The sequence below is a fragment of the Strix aluco genome, chromosome 20, assembly GCF_031877795.1.
Source record: "Strix aluco isolate bStrAlu1 chromosome 20, bStrAlu1.hap1, whole genome shotgun sequence".
In the NCBI taxonomy this organism is placed as follows: domain Eukaryota; kingdom Metazoa; phylum Chordata; class Aves; order Strigiformes; family Strigidae; genus Strix; species Strix aluco.
Genome location: NC_133950.1, coordinates 14,144,495 through 14,160,315, shown reverse-complemented (window position 1 = coordinate 14,160,315; position 15,821 = coordinate 14,144,495). Strand labels below are relative to the sequence as shown.

The window sequence follows — 15,821 nt, the reverse complement described above, 5'->3', positions numbered from 1 at the left end:
GGGAGCAGCTGGTGCTGCCAGGGCAGATGCATCCCTGTGTGCAGGTACCCTTCTCCCCACCAAAATGCACAATCTGTCTCACAGATGCAGTTGGTGTCTGGATCCGCACTCCATAACCAACAACCCGAGGGCTTGTGCCCTCCCTCTAATTGTTACACACATCCCCGGGATGGGGATAGTGTGGAAAATAAGGCCATGATAGTCCTATCGATTGATCTAAATGCTCTGGAGTCCCACTGGCAGCATTTAGCAGCAGGGAGCCCACAGACAGCAAGCAGCACACCGCTTCTGAGACAGCCAATACAATCAATGGTGCTGTAACTCTTAAAGCAAAACCAGAGAGCTCAAGGGGGGAAAAAAAAAAAAAAAGATCGCTAGGTACTCCCAGGGAGAACACAGCAAAACCATGAAGTGGCAAGGGAAAAAATAACTTGAGAGCAAATGAAACAGTTGCCTTCTCTCTAGCACCATGTAAAATGCTCCTACGGCAGCCAGCTCACACAAGCTCTGATCCCAGTAACTCTGACCTTTAAAGCCTTTAGGGTCTTCTAAAGAGACCACATGCCCCTCTGTCTACAAAGAGAGTACGATGCCTCCTTCAAAGGCACAGAAGGACAGAAATAAGAGGAGTTCGAGATACTCTCAGCATGGTATTTTATGAGCGAAACAACAATGCTTCCAGTATACTCTCAGATTGCTTTGTCTGTGTGTGTTGAGTTTTGTCATTCTCTAGGAGAAAGCTGACCAAAACACAGAGAAATGTCAATAGTGCATGCAAAATTCATAGCTTCCAGTGAATCACACGCCAAGCTGAATCTAGAAAACAGCCAAAGGAGATTCTCAGATAAACAGCAGCAGCAGATAAACAGGTGCTTTTCTAGATTTGCCATTAAGATTCCTGCCCTGGATGAACGCCCAGGTGATAACACTCAGCTGCAGCTGGGTTCTCCAGCTGAGCATGCTAAATGGAGGGCCCTGAAAGCTGTGAGCCGCCCCACCTCGCCAGCAGCACCCCTCCGATAACCAGCCTGGGGACCCGCTGCTGCCCACGGGCTCAGCGACAGCTCCGTCTCCAGACACCTCCCGGCATCTCTGGTGACTGTTGGCCAGGGTCAGCGGTGATGGTACCTGTTAAGGCATCTGCAGAAAAACAGACCATGACACCACAAGCTTTTCTTAGGGGACAACCACCAGCCCTCAAATGTTAAAAGCCCTGGGTGAGCACAGCCCTGTGCTGGATCAGAAGCGGTGGCTTTGTAGCAAAAGGCTTCTATCCCATTAGCGATTCTCTAAACTGCCCACTCACCCCATATCTCTATGGTGAATAAATTGATCTTTAGGAACTGAGCACAGTCATTTCCCAGTACTTTGTGGCAATTTTACACTATTTTCACAGAAAAGGGTCCGTATCCTTTTCCTCTGAATGATACTGTAAATTAGCTCTAATACAGGCAGACAGATCAAGTTACCTCTGGATGCTGAGTGCAGAACTAATATCCAGCAGCTCAAGAATTGACAATACAGACTGCTCACCAAGCCCCCATAAGCCCAGAATCAAGGCATTTATGGTAAATCTTATTTCTGTATTTTACAGATGAAATTACAAGAGGTAAGTAGCCAAACTGAGACTTGCATTCTTGTGTGGACAAATACAAATATTGATAATCTAAACCCACAACTCAGGAACTACATACTGCAATGCACACAAGTACATCACTGAGCTGGACTGCTTCATGCTGGCCTAAGAAGTTTTGTTAAAATTAAAACAAAACAAGTCTATTTTTCATTTAAAACTACTGCAGCTGCAAGGCCACGGGTGGGAGTGCAGATGTGCAATACTAAGAATTACCAAGGGAGAGTTTCTCAGGACATATTATGTTCTCACCAGATTCAGCAAATGCATATTTATATCCCTCCATACTCTGCCGTATGCCTCTGGGAATCCTAAAATTAACGGGATTTTTCTTAGGCAGGAGGTTATTTGTCAGATTCTTGCCTCGGTAGGACCTGCTCCCATGATGTCTTTTACTCCCGAACAGCCGCTCAGATCCAACCCAGGTCAGAAACAGAAACATTTTTCACCAGATGCTGCACTGTACGGAGGAAGCACTGCAGGTCTCAAACCAGCCCTAAAAGGCCCAGCATCTGCCTGTGTATCAAGATCTAAGTGGGGAGATGTCATTAATTAGAGACTCTCATCTGAAATCTCAGCGGAAGGGATCAGAGATCTCTGTGCCAGAGACAAGGCTGGCGGAGCAGGATGAGTGCTGCCTGTGCAGAGCCTCCTCCCGAGGGCGACTGGCCCCATCCCTCCCCTGCACCCCAGAGCTGGCCCCAGCACTTAACCCACGGCAGCCCAGCACGGTCTGGAGGGGGCCTGCAAACACCCCAGAGTGCAAGAAGGGCTATACACCACCAGTCTTCAAAGGACACGCAGCCCTTTCATTTTAATACCCCGTTCTAGAGGAGAGAGCATTTCTCATGTCCTTTGGTAAGTAAAATGACATTTGCAGCAGGAGTCCATTTACTGGAAGATGTTTGCAAGTGCCTGTCGCAGCTCCCACAGACTTCCCTTTGTATTAGCAGTAAGAGAAAGGTCCTGCCAAGGCCACAAGCTGCTTCCCTGACCCAGAGGGTGAGGGTCTTCATACTGGAAGGACCCCTCAGTGTTGCCTCTGTTTGGGCAGGGAGAACACAAGCCCACTGCATGCGTGTGACAGTGAAGTCTTTGGAGTGAGAGGGCTCTGTCTGTACTGCACCAGGCCGTGGCAGACCTGGAGGGCTTCACCCAAAGACAATTTACTGGGCAAGGACTGGCAAGTGCTAAAAAAAACCCAACCAACAAATCCACTCGCTGATGAAGAAGCGCAGAAATATTAAGCACAGAATGTGATGGCTGGACTCAGCCTGGAACAGGGCACCGGTGTGGCTGTGCTGGCGTGCCCCAGCTGCTAGGACACTCATCTCGGTTCCCTCCAGCTGAGCCCCGAGATTCGCCACCGGCAGCCAGGGGAGGCAGGCATATTTCTATCCTAACAACCTGATGTCCCCACAGGAGTGTGACTACACATCAGTGCCCCTGGGGCCTCAGCGGAAGGAGCAGGAGCCGGATACTTCCCCCCAGCGAGGGCAGAGAGCAGCATCCACGGCAACAGAGACCAGAGTCTCTGTCAACTCCTGCTCTTCCTCAGCCACCCAACATCCTAACAGGCAAACTCACCTGGAACATCCTTTGCTTACTGTGTACATACACTTCCAAGATGACAGAGGTACTTTGTTCAAATTCACCTCTCTACCATCACTTTTCAAAACGCTGCCTGTGGGGCCATCCAGTCTCTTGCTGTAATAACTTGCTGTGTATTCCAGGTCCCATCCCAGCTTACATGAACTGATCAAATTCTGTTCCTACACCTGTGTTTTAATATGGTGGGAACGGCCAGCTGCCCAGAGACATATCACAGCAGGAAACCCTCTTTCCGAACAGCACATTCAGTTCTTTTTGCCATGGGCCTTATTCTAATCCCCTTTTACTTGCCTAAAGTTCAGTTGAAATGAAGAGGGGGGGGAATCTCATAAAAGACCACATTAGTTCTAAAGAGAAATAACATTACTGCTACTGGCACTGACCTGGAGAGTCCTACAGAGAGGCAGCCAGTCTCTGGTTATTAAAGAAAGAGGTTTACTGCCCAAGAGCAATGAGAGAGGATTGTTGTTCTAAATAATGAAAGTCATAAAACATTACCATGTGAAGGATGCTATCCCCCTCTGCCTGCTTCCCTCACAGGCAGCCACAATTAGGGATGTCAAGTATTATCAGGCTGTGACAGCACACCTCATCCAAGCAGGACCTTGTGGACTGCAGCAAAGACTTTGTGGATACAGAGAAACAAGCATGGAGAGAGAGACAATCCATTCCCTCCTCAGCAAACTTCAAGGCTGGATTTTGAGCAACAGAGGCAGCAACTGTCCGTCTGCAGCACGGCACCACGCACGCAGCAGCTCCACAGAGGGACTGGAGGGACTGCCCAGGAGTCCAGGCTCAGTGTTCTTTCAAGAACAAAGATGCTCTGCTGAGGCTCCAAGGAAGGAAGAAATGTAGGGCCTGTCTACACAGATTTATTCTGGATCTTGTGTGTTTAAACTCATACACTCTTATTCCAGAATTGCTTTCTTGTGAAGACAAGCCCTCAAAGGGGCAACCCCATTGGTTTTCATTTCAGGACCTCACCTGCCTGAAACCACCCAGCTGCTGCTTCTGAGGTTTTATGATGAGGACTTTCCTGATATTTTTGAGAGACAGAAACGAAGAGGGAACCTGGCTGGGTAGCTGCAGAGGGATGGAGCAGACACAAAATGTAACACTGAAAATGGGGAGAAAAATAAAGAGCCTTTCTTAAATCTCCTACTGTTCCACTCTGAGAGCACAAGCAGATTGGGGAATTCTGAAGCAAGTCCAGGCACTAAGCTGAAGATGTCCCATTAACACCAGCTGGAGAGTCGGCCTTTGCAACATGAACGCCTCCCCACTGACAGAGGGATCCGATCTCCTGAATTACAGGTTTGACTCTGCGACACATCTCCTGGTCAGGAAGCATTCCCTGCACACAGCTTTTCAAGGGCTGACAGTTCTTTTCTCTGGCCAGCTGGGAAGAGGATCTTTAGGGCAGTCCTTACCCTCCTACCAGCATGCGTCCGCTGCAGGGGGTCCTGCATGCGCAAACGCAGCGGAACAGACCGTGAGATCCACGTGCAGCATAGACAGAATTTAAATCTGTCTCCAGCCTGGGGATTAGGTTTTGTTATGACTGAGAACAAAGCGGACAACTCCACCAAATTGATTTGCAACATCAGATGGCAGAAGGATTTGAGCAGTCGCAGATGGGAGTAAACCACAGGCCATCCTCTGCCAGCCTCACCCGGGGCAGGAGAATCGGGCGCTGGGGAGCTCTGCCGTGCGCGGGCTGTCCCACCTGAGGCTCAGAGCCTCGCTGCTGCTGGTTACAAACTGGGACACGCTCGCTGCAGAGCCTGGACTGGCCCGATGGCTGCATTTCTTCCCGCGGTAGATCCAAACCAGGCTCCCCTACACAGCAGCTCTCCCCCAAGGCCTCTCCTTGCCTTGCTAGCAGTGTCTTGTGTCACCCCCCTGCCTGGTGCTGACTTCCCGCTAACCCCTGACCACTGCTGGGAGTTCTCAGCCGTTCCTCCCCGATGTCTCATCCTGCCTCAATTTAACAAATAAACACGAAAGTGATGTTATGGGAATAACCAAGAACAGCAGCACAAGAGAACCTGCACGCTTCCAGAAGATGAATTTTTTTTTTCCCTGTAGGACAGGATGCGTGGATGAAGTCTCAGCACGCACCATATCCTTCTCCGTGTTCTGCTAACCTGAACTTTCTCCGGCAGTTTTCTGAACACCGGTGGCTGATCTCTGTCCTGGCAGTGCCGTGGGGGGCTGAAGCGGAGGTGGGTGCTCTGCAGCCTTTGGGGCTCTCCGGGCAGCAGAGTGCTGGGAACCGCCACTCAGCGCGCTCACGAGGGGAAGCTGCTGTCACATGTTACCTCACTAACGCAACACCTTCGCTGAGCAACACAAAGGACATGTAATTAAACTTATTAATGCCTGCCCTTGTTTTTAGACTGTTCTCAGTTTTAACCGGCAGCAGAATTAATTACGTTCAAAAGGACTCTGTCAGCTCATACCAGATTCCAAATGTTGTTTTTGCCAGAGCAAACCTGAAGGATGATTTTAACCCGTGACATTCACCTGAGCGTGGGTATTTGTTTGTTTAACAACGTGCCACTGCAAAGTTTGTCAGTGACAACCTGAAAGTCCAGCACAGCACAACCAGCAAGGGCACTAACTGCATTTGTAATGCTCAAGATGAGAGAAACTGCAAAAACAAGCGAAATGCATCAAGAGCAAGAAGCAAAAAGTGATCAGAAACGTACTTGAGTTTCAATAATCAAACATGCTGCTAAGAAGCCAAGGAAGCAACTTCTCCCCCTCTCCCAAAAGCAGAATGGCACCACTGTCTCGCTTTTAACAGAAATGGACGCTTTATATTAAAAAATTACCTTTTCTTATCACACCAGCCTAAACCAGCATAAACAGTGCCATATCTGTGGACACCCGACGCAGTCACAGATCCACCACTCCCATCTGGAGTTCAAACCCCGGCATGGCCCTGAGGACTAGTCGCTCTCACAGCGCCCATCTCTGGGGCAAGCAGGGATTGTAGGGCCCCCAAAACCACCGCGGGAACCTTCGAAGAGGCACAAGCAAAACCAAGACCTAGTGCTGCTGTGATCGTGACCCGGAGCCCCCCACTACCCACCACCACCTGAAACACGGGGGGCTCCCCAGCGGCACCTGAGACTCACAAGTTTCCACGGTGGGAGGAGGGTGGGGATAAAGGTTTTGATTTTTATCACTGGAATTTTGCTTAATGCAAGTCTGGAGGCAGAATCTGGACGAGAAAGAAAAAGCAAGGCAGGATCTCTCCTCCTGGATTAACCACAGGGAAACTGAAGTCGCAAGCCCCATCTCCCACACCACGGCCCTGGCTCCAGAGCCCGGCCACGGGCGGCTGCCTGAGGCAGCGACGTTTTAATAAATAACGCCGAAAACAAATTCTTCACACACAGAATCATGGACGGAGCGTTGCTAAAAATAAACAACGCTCCGTGCCGAGGAGCGGGCTGGGTCGCCAACAGCCGCAGCGGCCTCCTGCGAGCTCCGGGCTCTGAGCTCCGGGCTCCCCCCGGCTCCCCCCGGCCCACGCACACGTACACACACATGTACAGGACACCCACCCATGTACACACACACACGTACACATGGACGGGACCCCCCCACACGTGCACACCCGCACCCCCTTTTCCCGCACTCACCCTCAGGGTTCGGCTCCCGCCCCGCTCCGCCTCGGCCATGCCGCGCTCCCGCCGGCCGCCGCCGGGCCCCCCCCGGCCCCCGCCGCCCCGGGCCGGCCCCGCCGCCGCCTCCCCGCCCCGCCCGGGCAGCCGCTGCCGGGGCCGCCGGATTGGCTGCGCTGTAGCTGGGCAGAGCGCCCCGGGCCCGCCGCCCCCCGCCGCCCCCGGAACGGCCGCGCGAAGCCCGGGCTGGGCTCCGGGTGAGGGGGAGAGCCCCGCCCCGCAGCCCTTACCGGCCCTCCCCGCTCGCCCAGCCGCTCACCCCTCGCCAAAGCCCGCCTGTCCCGTGTCCGTTCGCCGCTTTCATTTTGTTGTGATAAACCTTCTCCGGGAGCTTTTTATTTTTGCAACGGCCGCACTAGGGGCACTTCTTCCCTGCCCGCCTCCCTCCCGCCGGGCCCGGGGGCTGTCCTGCAGGTTGCCCGTACCGGGGAGGCGGGGAGGAAGGCGGCAGCCCGCTCGGCTGCCCCGGGCTGCAGACGCACATTCCTTTCCCGTTTTGGAAAGCCGAGTCACTGACCTTTGCAACAGCGCGATCCACAGCAAGGAGGAGCGGCGGCAGCAGCAGCCGCCCGCACCTGCGTGAGCCATGATCCCCCCGGTCCCCCCCGCCCGCACCGGCCGGCCCCCGGCGGGGCTCCGGGGCTGCTGGAGGGCAGAGTCACGGACGGCCGGAGCGGCAGGTAAAGGGGGGAGGAGGATGCGAGAGAGCGGAGCCCGGGGGGGAAGGCCACACGGCATGGGCCAGCTGTCCTGATCGCCACCATCCTCCCCCAGCCCACGCCGACACCTTCCCAGGGCCAGGCTGCTGCTGTCGTGGCGTATTCAAATGCCTCCATTACTCATCAAGAACAAAGTAGGACTATCTAGTAAATGAAAAACCACCGCATGGCACTGTCCCCTGCCTGTTATTTATGGCTGCTTCCTTTTCCACTTTTCAAAGGCTACCGTCCGTGTCTGCAGCAAATCATAAATCCGCCAGCTCACGCAAGGCTGCTCCGGATCAGGGGAGAAATCAGGCACCTGGGCTGTAAACGCTGGTCAGCGTTGGAGGGGAGAACCAGAACAAAGGTAAATACCCCCGATTGCACAGAAAATACTCCAGTTTTCCCCACATCAGAGGGGAAGGCAGCAGGTCTCGGAGCGGGAGACGGGCAGGTCCTGGGCACGAGTCTCGCCTCCTCCAGTGACTTGCAAGCTGGATCCCCAGATGCACTGTCCCTCCAGCCAGCACCTCCGTGCTCGACAGGCAAAATCCGTCCATTCTCTGCCCAGTTCCGACACTAACACCCTGCATGTCCTCGCTCACGTGCCTCTCCTCCTCAGCCGGAGAGGTGGGCATGACCCCCTCTCACCTCCAAAGGATCCTGAAAACGTGAAGGCTGGCAGCATTATTGCTGGGCTTGAATAATGAGCACTGTCTGTCTCCTAAGGCCAGCGGGGTCCTTTTCTTCCTTCCAGGGTAAACCGGTCCCCACCGTGCCCCGGGGACAACGGCATCAGCTCACCAGCCATGCTGGCAGCAGAACACCCCAGCCAGTGCACTTCCCACCTCGCCTCCTTAGCGGAGCACGTGCAGACCCTTTCCCCTTGCAGTCTGCAAACAGTGCTCTGGATTGAGCATTTTGCCTCATTTTTCCCTCCCCCCATTTCCCCCGCCAGCGGTTTGAAGTTTTCTCACCCTTTGCTGGCAGATGCCATGCAGAGAGACAAGCTCGCTGTCCTCGATCTGCTTTTCAGGGCTTCTATAAAGTAGGGCACCAGCATCAACCCAGCGTCAGGTTTTTGATACATCGCTGGAGTAGTCCAAAATAATAACAGGCAGCTTCAGTCAATCTTTTCGTTCTCAAATCTGCAGCAGCAGCAGCACAGGGGTCCTTTGTGCAGAACAACAAAAATATGGTGCACACCAGACTGAAATCCCGATCAGCAATCCACAGCCATTCCCACCTGTGAGCTGAGCTCACCCGCAGCTCCCAAGTAGCACACCTGGGTCCTCAACGAGGAGCCCTTGTCTTGTGGGGTCCCTGTTCCCACAGCCATCAGTGCTTTGCTCTCCGTATTTCCTTCAGCACCTTATCTCCCTCGCTGCGGTGAAATGCTAAGGTCAAGTTACAGTTTTACCAACCCTTTTATCTTTCTGGCGAGGCACGAAAACGCAGAACCTGAACTTTGGAACGAGCCCTCGCACTTGCAGTGGGTGGAGAGCGGAGCAGAGCGAAGGGAGCGGGAGAAGGGAGAATCCAGGTTCTCTCTGCAGCCCAGCACTGGGCTATTTTCTGTTGCACGTTCAGACACATTATTAGGACAATGTGGAAGGAAGTACCGAACCCAAGAAGTATGTGCTTTTGGCCTGTGTTCCAGCAGGAAGCCAGATATGCTGGGAACTGTGGCAGCTCCAGCTGACGTAAGGACCCAGCACAGCTCAACTGCTGCTGCCAGATGACAAGGAAGAAGACCAGCAAGACCCAGCGAAAGATTTCTGTTTGCTGGGAAGTGCCCAGTTGAATTTCCCCTGTCTCAAACCTGAAATTCCAGATGGCCGGTCTGTGCAGGACTGGCACACGAGCCAGGCATCAGGAGATGAAGTAACATATGAACTTGGAGCCCTCAGGTGCTCTGGGGTACTGTCCTGCTGCGCGTTTGTTCTCCACACTCTCGCCTCCGTGAATGACAAATATGTTTCCCAAAAGTAACGTGATGCCATGCCCCTGCCCCAGCGGGCTGCCCCGTCGATCACACAGTGCTTGAGTTGGCGTCTAAAACACACAAACTTCTTGGGGCTACAGGTCTAATGCACAGATTGTTCATTCCTGCCCACCCCCCCTCCCCACAGCCTCTGGACTGAATATCCTTGTGTAGCTGACGGGGTACAGAACCTAAAACTTTGCAGGCCAGGGCCTTGGGGACTGCTCTTTCCTCCTCTCCAGGGAGTGCCAGGCAGTGAAGAAACCACACTCTGTTGACTCAATGTTTAAATACTGCTGCAGCGAGCATTACTACCACCAAAAAAAAGTCTGTACGTCAAAGTCTCAGCTAATTTTATTCCGAGTCAGGGTTTATCCCAGCTTCCTTCAAGCAAGCTTGTACCTCGTTCCTCACTGGCACAAGGTGGTGTTTCCCTGCAGACTGTTGTTCTCCCCACAGGCAGCTCTGTTTGGAGGGTGATGCGCGGGTGTACAACACGGTCAGAGCTATTTTTATCGTGCCAGCACCGGCATCCTCCCTGGGGCACTGTGCGCGACCGCTGCCCCTTCTTCACATCGGCACCTCCTGTTACTTACAGGATGCCAGCACCCACCCACACGACTCACTGTTTAAGAAACAGCATTTGTGAAAGGAAAGCCACTGTGCTTCGTCAGAGGGCAGGTAAAATAGTACCTTCGGTGGGTTATTAGAGTAAGTTGTCCATTCACAGTTAGGCTCAGTGATTATTATTTGTATTATTTATAGTCACTTTTATTGTCTGTGAAGCCAGCACTTTATGACCATGCTATCACTGGGAAAAAATGAATTCCCTGATAACCTTGAAGAGTTAGCAGTGGAAGGGACTGTGATTTCCAGATTTATTCCAAATTTACAGTTAAAATCACATACACGTTGATGTCGTAAAAAGCACTCATTTTACAAAGTTCAAACAATCCCCTATTTCAGCATAATTAACATTAAAAGACATGTAACTGCACAACTGGCTGGCTGTTACTGGGTTGCTGCTCAAGCGTTGGGGTGGGCATAGTCATTATTGGGGGGGGGGTCTTGTGAAAAACTCTTCAATGGATGTACTACAACCTACAGCACCCTCAAGCAATGCACAGATTTCACTGCAGATACCATTAAATCGACTCTCAGGACTCCCAGTGTTCTTCCATCAAACTGCATATTCACACAGGAGCCTCCGAGCACCAGAGAACTCCAGCTCAACAGCCCATAACCTTGACCGTGCTTGTGTTTGTTTATTTTGTCCTTCAATTCAATTTCAGCAAAAAGGTAATCTGAGGCTGAAGGGCACAAAAATTACCCAGGCCTTGCAGACTGCAGGAACAATGGCTAGATTAAACTAAGAGATTATTAAGAGATTTCTTCACCTGCTTTATTAAAATGTGCTCGCTGTTCACAAAAGCCGAGCCGCAGCAATGTAACAGAATTGACATCTAGCACTTCTGAAAAACCAGGCACCATATCACATAGTATTTACACTGAAAGAATATTTAACCTCTGACTAATGCTGCCTTTTACACCGTATTTCATAGTGGCTAGACAGTGGATCTGGACCGGCCAATTTCTCTTTCTGCTTGTAATTAGCCTCACTTTTCTGCTCTCCTGAACAAGCATTAGACTCTCCTCTAGGAATGTAATCCTGATCAACAGGAAACCTGTATTTACTGAGATGCCACTCATCTTTTCTGGAGGTTTTATTTAAAACGTAACATTGTTATTAGCAGCAGATTTTTATAAACCTTTTTGTGAGGTCCCATTCCTGCAAACATTCAATATAATTTTGCGCTATTAGTCTCGCTTCAGAGACACTACTTAACATTCAACAACAATTTGAGCCAAGGAGCATTTGCAGGAGTCAAGTTTTGAATTTCAAATCTAAACTACACAGGGGTACCAATGGCATATGACTTTGAGCCTGACAAACACAAATACATGTTTCAGCATATAAACTACATTTTATTTTGATTTGTCCTTCTGTCTAACAATATTGGCATATATAATAGCTTCAGTTTAATAGGTAATAGCTGACTTCAGAGACTGAATGATGTTCTTAAACAAAATGATGTTCTTAAAAAACAATGAAAAGTTTAAAATCAGAATAAAGTTAGGAAAATGTTCTTTTGCTGCTGCTGAACTCTTCCTTAAAAAAAAAAAAGAAAAGCTCAAAGCATTTTAAAGTTTGTTTTGATTGTGTGTATTTTATCCAGAGATGGCACCAGGATATAAAGCTAATTTCTTCCAATTGCTATCTGCCTTCTAGCCAGATAGATTTTAGTGTCTTTTAGGGATATAAAGCACATCCTTCTCATGGGAACCTTCTTTTCAGATGGAATGAGAGATTCACACCGATGAAGTCGGTGATTTTTCTATGGCTTTCAGAGCTGTAACTGTAGGCAATCCATCCCAGGGAGCACACACACTATCTATCCCCCTGCTCTCCTCTGCCTCCGGCATGTTATAGGAGACAGAAGCCCTTGGAAGACACAGAATATTTTTGCACTCTTGTACACAGCACCTGAGCACACACAGGCGAGGTAAAGGGAAATCAGAAAGCACTGAGGGATGCTGATGGCAGACCCAGTGCCTGCGTGGGTGCGTGCTCCCAGCCCATTAGCACTCTCCCCGGGCTTGTCTCGCAGGCACAGATGCTGGAGGTGGCTACGGGCCCCCTTCTCCTGACAGCCTGGGGCTTTCCCTTCTGGGGTGCTCTGCACAGCCAGCTACCAAGCGAAATCAGTAATGCTGACGCAGGAGCCACATCTCCTCCACAGACAGCCACATCCATACTAAAAACATCCCCGCATCCCCAAGTAGTAAGATGTGTCTCTCTGCAGAATCCCCACAGCAATCCCTGACAGAACGGGACCTCGGGAAGAGCCAGCGGCACTGGAAAGCTTGGAAATCCTGGCTGCAGTCCCCATCTACCCGCCCCAGCATACAGGTAGGGAAAAGAAAGATATTTTGAAAGATAACCTCACTGTTTTTTACTGGTCTCTCCGTACCTCCTTTCTGACTCACAGATAACCCATTCCCAGGGATGACGTGTTGTGTTTTTCCTTGTGGTACAGCTCTGCACTGAGCCTGGGTCAGCCCCAGCGACACCTCTGGGACCCCCCACCCTCTCTGGCCAGGCTGGCTCTTACAGTTCCAGGCTCCCTGACCAGGAATTAAACTTTGCAATTACTGGGATGCACTGCATCAGTTCTCCGGCTCATTTTTTAAAGTGCAAGTATCATTACTGCATACTTCATGCAATGCCAGGGGCAGCTACTTCCAGAGCTGATGTAAAAATTATTAAAACTTACAAACTGTGAAAAACTCTTAAAAACTCCAAATCCTGGCACTGCCCTAAATTAAATTACAGCCACAGCCTGCTAGGGGTACATGGATAAGCACAGAGCCAAGCTTGCATGCAGTCCTTATCCACAACCCACACCTGCTGCTCCCTTCTGGAAGTTTAACTAATGAACAGAGTGTACAGCCCAGAGGATTTAAGATATGGAAAAGGTCAGAGTGAAGACTCAGGAGTGAAGAACAGATTGCACGGGGTTCATAAATGACAGCCCCATTTTAAACCTAAAATTAATTTTTTCAATAAATTAGGGCAAGTGAGCTTTCCTCCAACTCAGACAATGCAGCTCTCCCTGGATATGGACTGCTGGCGGGAGGAGGAGGGCACGTGCACTCAGGAATCAATGCTAATACCCTAAAAATTAATCTCTGAAAATTACTTCAATGGAATAGAAATGATTTACTATAAATCTCTGTATAGCAAGAGCTGATAAAGCATCACAGTGATACCTAGAGTAAGTACAGCCTGAAAAAAAAGGCTTTGTCTTTTTTACACAGGGTTGGTGCAATCTCTGCCTTTTTGTGCCTCAGTTTCCCAGCTGTGGACACAGGCTGTTACATCAGTGAATCTGTGAAAGCTGCTGGGCTCTGTTAAGAGCTAGTTACGGTTACACAGGACTGAGAATAGGATCTGGCTTCCCGAAGATGAAAACACACGCTGTTCTACTTTAAATGAGAGTCATGGTTTGTGATTTCAAAATGTAGTCAGGATGGCACTCCCCAGGGAAGGGAGGGCCAGGCTCTTATCAAAGCCACGGTAAGTGTATTGGACTTTAAATGTGTTTCTGAATGCGAATGTGTTCATACAGAGTGTGCCTTCTGGTACCTGCAGGACAAAGCCGGCCATGGTGGCAAGAAGCTTTGCGAATCTACGTCAGACCTCAGAAGTACATAGTCTCTCAACCTGGCTGAATAACATACTAATTAAAAGAAGACAATGAGCAACATGTCAGCTTTGCTGTTGACCGTTCACTGAGGGAGCTGCGGACCTACAGCCTCCCCCTGGCTCCATCTGAGCCCTGACAGCGCTGCTGCTGAGCTTCCCGGGGGTTATGTTGCTCCTGCCTCGCTGAGGCAGTCCCTGCACCTGCACCCAGCCCTCACCTCCGCAGGGATCCCGGGAGGGAGCGAGCCTTGGAGCCCGTCTGGCAGCCTGGAGAGAAGGGGCTGCAGAGCCGTCCCCATCAGTGCAGGACAGGCCGAGGCTGCCTTCCCTGCGACACTCGTCAGCTCCAATCGACCCGCCAGCCCAGAGAGCAGACAGGGCTGCAGGGACCTCACACCCATCTTCCCTTCGGGGGATGAAAGCTCAACTCTAAATTTGGTCTCGGCTCTCTTTTTAAAGGGTTGTCTGTGATAGTGAAAGATAACAAGTTTAGAAAACCCTAATTGTCATTACCAGCATATGAGCTTCAAACAGGGAGGTCAACCAACATTTGTTTTCCTAACAGTTGATTACTTATTTCTGTCAGAGAGATGAAATTAGACCCAGTCAATCTTTCTGACCAGAAACATTTTTTTACCACCTTCTGGATGGGACATAAAGAGATTCCTGAGCAAGCCCTGTGAGCAGCCCTGTCTGGTACATGAAAATCTCCATCCTTGTCTACTACACAAGGGAACCATCAGGGCACTTGACCAAAAGCTTCATGCTGCAGGCGGGGAATGGAGGCAGGAGCAGGGCCAGGTCTGAGCCCCGATTCAGCAGCTCTACAGGAGAAACAATTTCCTTTTGTAACCAAGTTATTTTAAATCAATCTAGTGAGACAGATGCAAAGCACTGACACAGATGCACTGAAACTGGTTTGATCCTTGCCTGAACAGGATTAACTTGCCTCAGTTATTAACCAAATTAAACTCCAGCTCATCTTCATTGCAAAGATGTTACACCGATAGTTGTGTTGTGAGAATTTTTACAGAGACAGAATCTGGGAGGCTTTTCCTTTGCAGCAGGTATTTGGGGTCACCACACAGCTCCCCACAACCTGGCCTGGCCTTAGTTAACTCCTTTAAGGTAGAAAGGTGCCTGCCTCATCTGCAATTTAATTCCATTTTTAATGTGTGAACCTACATTTTAGGCCACTAGCTGGTACCGATCACAAGAAGAGTTAAAACCATTTAGATGCACTACACTGTGAGCTGGAGCTGATGTAACTAGATTGAGTTAAAATAAACACAGTTGCATGGACACATCTTTTACTGCAGATCTAGCCTGGGTTCCTCTTCTCACACACAGTCCTGACTCTTGCCTTTTCCACTCACTGTCACTGGCTTTGCTTTGTGGTTCCCCAACCCTGAAGGGTTAAACCTACATAGCAGAAAACAAAAATTCTTATCTTACTTTCTTTGGAGAAAATTCAAAACGTTTTGATCTGGAAAGTTAGGGTTTAGATTTTGTTCTTGCATTTTATTTCTTAAAACATTGATTTCCACAAATATTTTTCTTCCTCTGCTGGAATATAAAACTGTCCCTCAAAAGGGAAGAGCCAGCAACCCTGTCTGCTGCACTCCCCATCCTCTCAACTGCCACTATGCTGGTGCCACTAAACTACTTTTTCTTATCCTGACAGATGCTAAACTGAGGTCAAATCCCTGGGAATACATGGGGCCAGCGTATGTTCTCATTAACAAAATTGCAATCTGCTTCTGAGCTGATGAGGCTGCCCTGGATTTACACCATCACAGCTAAAACCGGACTCCGTTTCAGAGGGGTGTGCGTCCGTGGGCACGTGTGGCTGATGGCTCTGTGCAGGGCTCTGTGCCTTCTCTGATGACAAATAAGATGAGGCAAAGAGAAGAGGCAGAGTGTGCTGGGC

At 50.2% G+C, this 15,821-nt stretch overlaps 1 protein-coding gene across 11 annotated transcripts in view; it reads right to left on the bottom strand.

Moving 5' to 3' along the window:
- Positions 1-15,821, bottom strand: part of DAB2IP (DAB2 interacting protein) — a 243,972-nt gene that overhangs the window by 47,583 nt on the left and 180,568 nt on the right. Inside the window, exon 1 of one of the 11 annotated variants that reach the window (XM_074846351.1) lies at positions 8,618-8,936. The exons of 7 other annotated variants lie outside the window; for them this stretch is intronic. In XM_074846351.1, coding sequence (XP_074702452.1) covers positions 8,618-8,730 — 113 coding nt within the window. In that variant the 5' untranslated portion in view covers positions 8,731-8,936. Of the gene's footprint in view, positions 1-6,897; positions 6,973-7,198; positions 7,323-7,456; positions 7,579-8,617; positions 8,937-15,821 lie in introns of those variants that run through there. 3 more of the 11 variants (XM_074846352.1, XM_074846354.1, XM_074846353.1) reach the window with 3 other exon arrangements.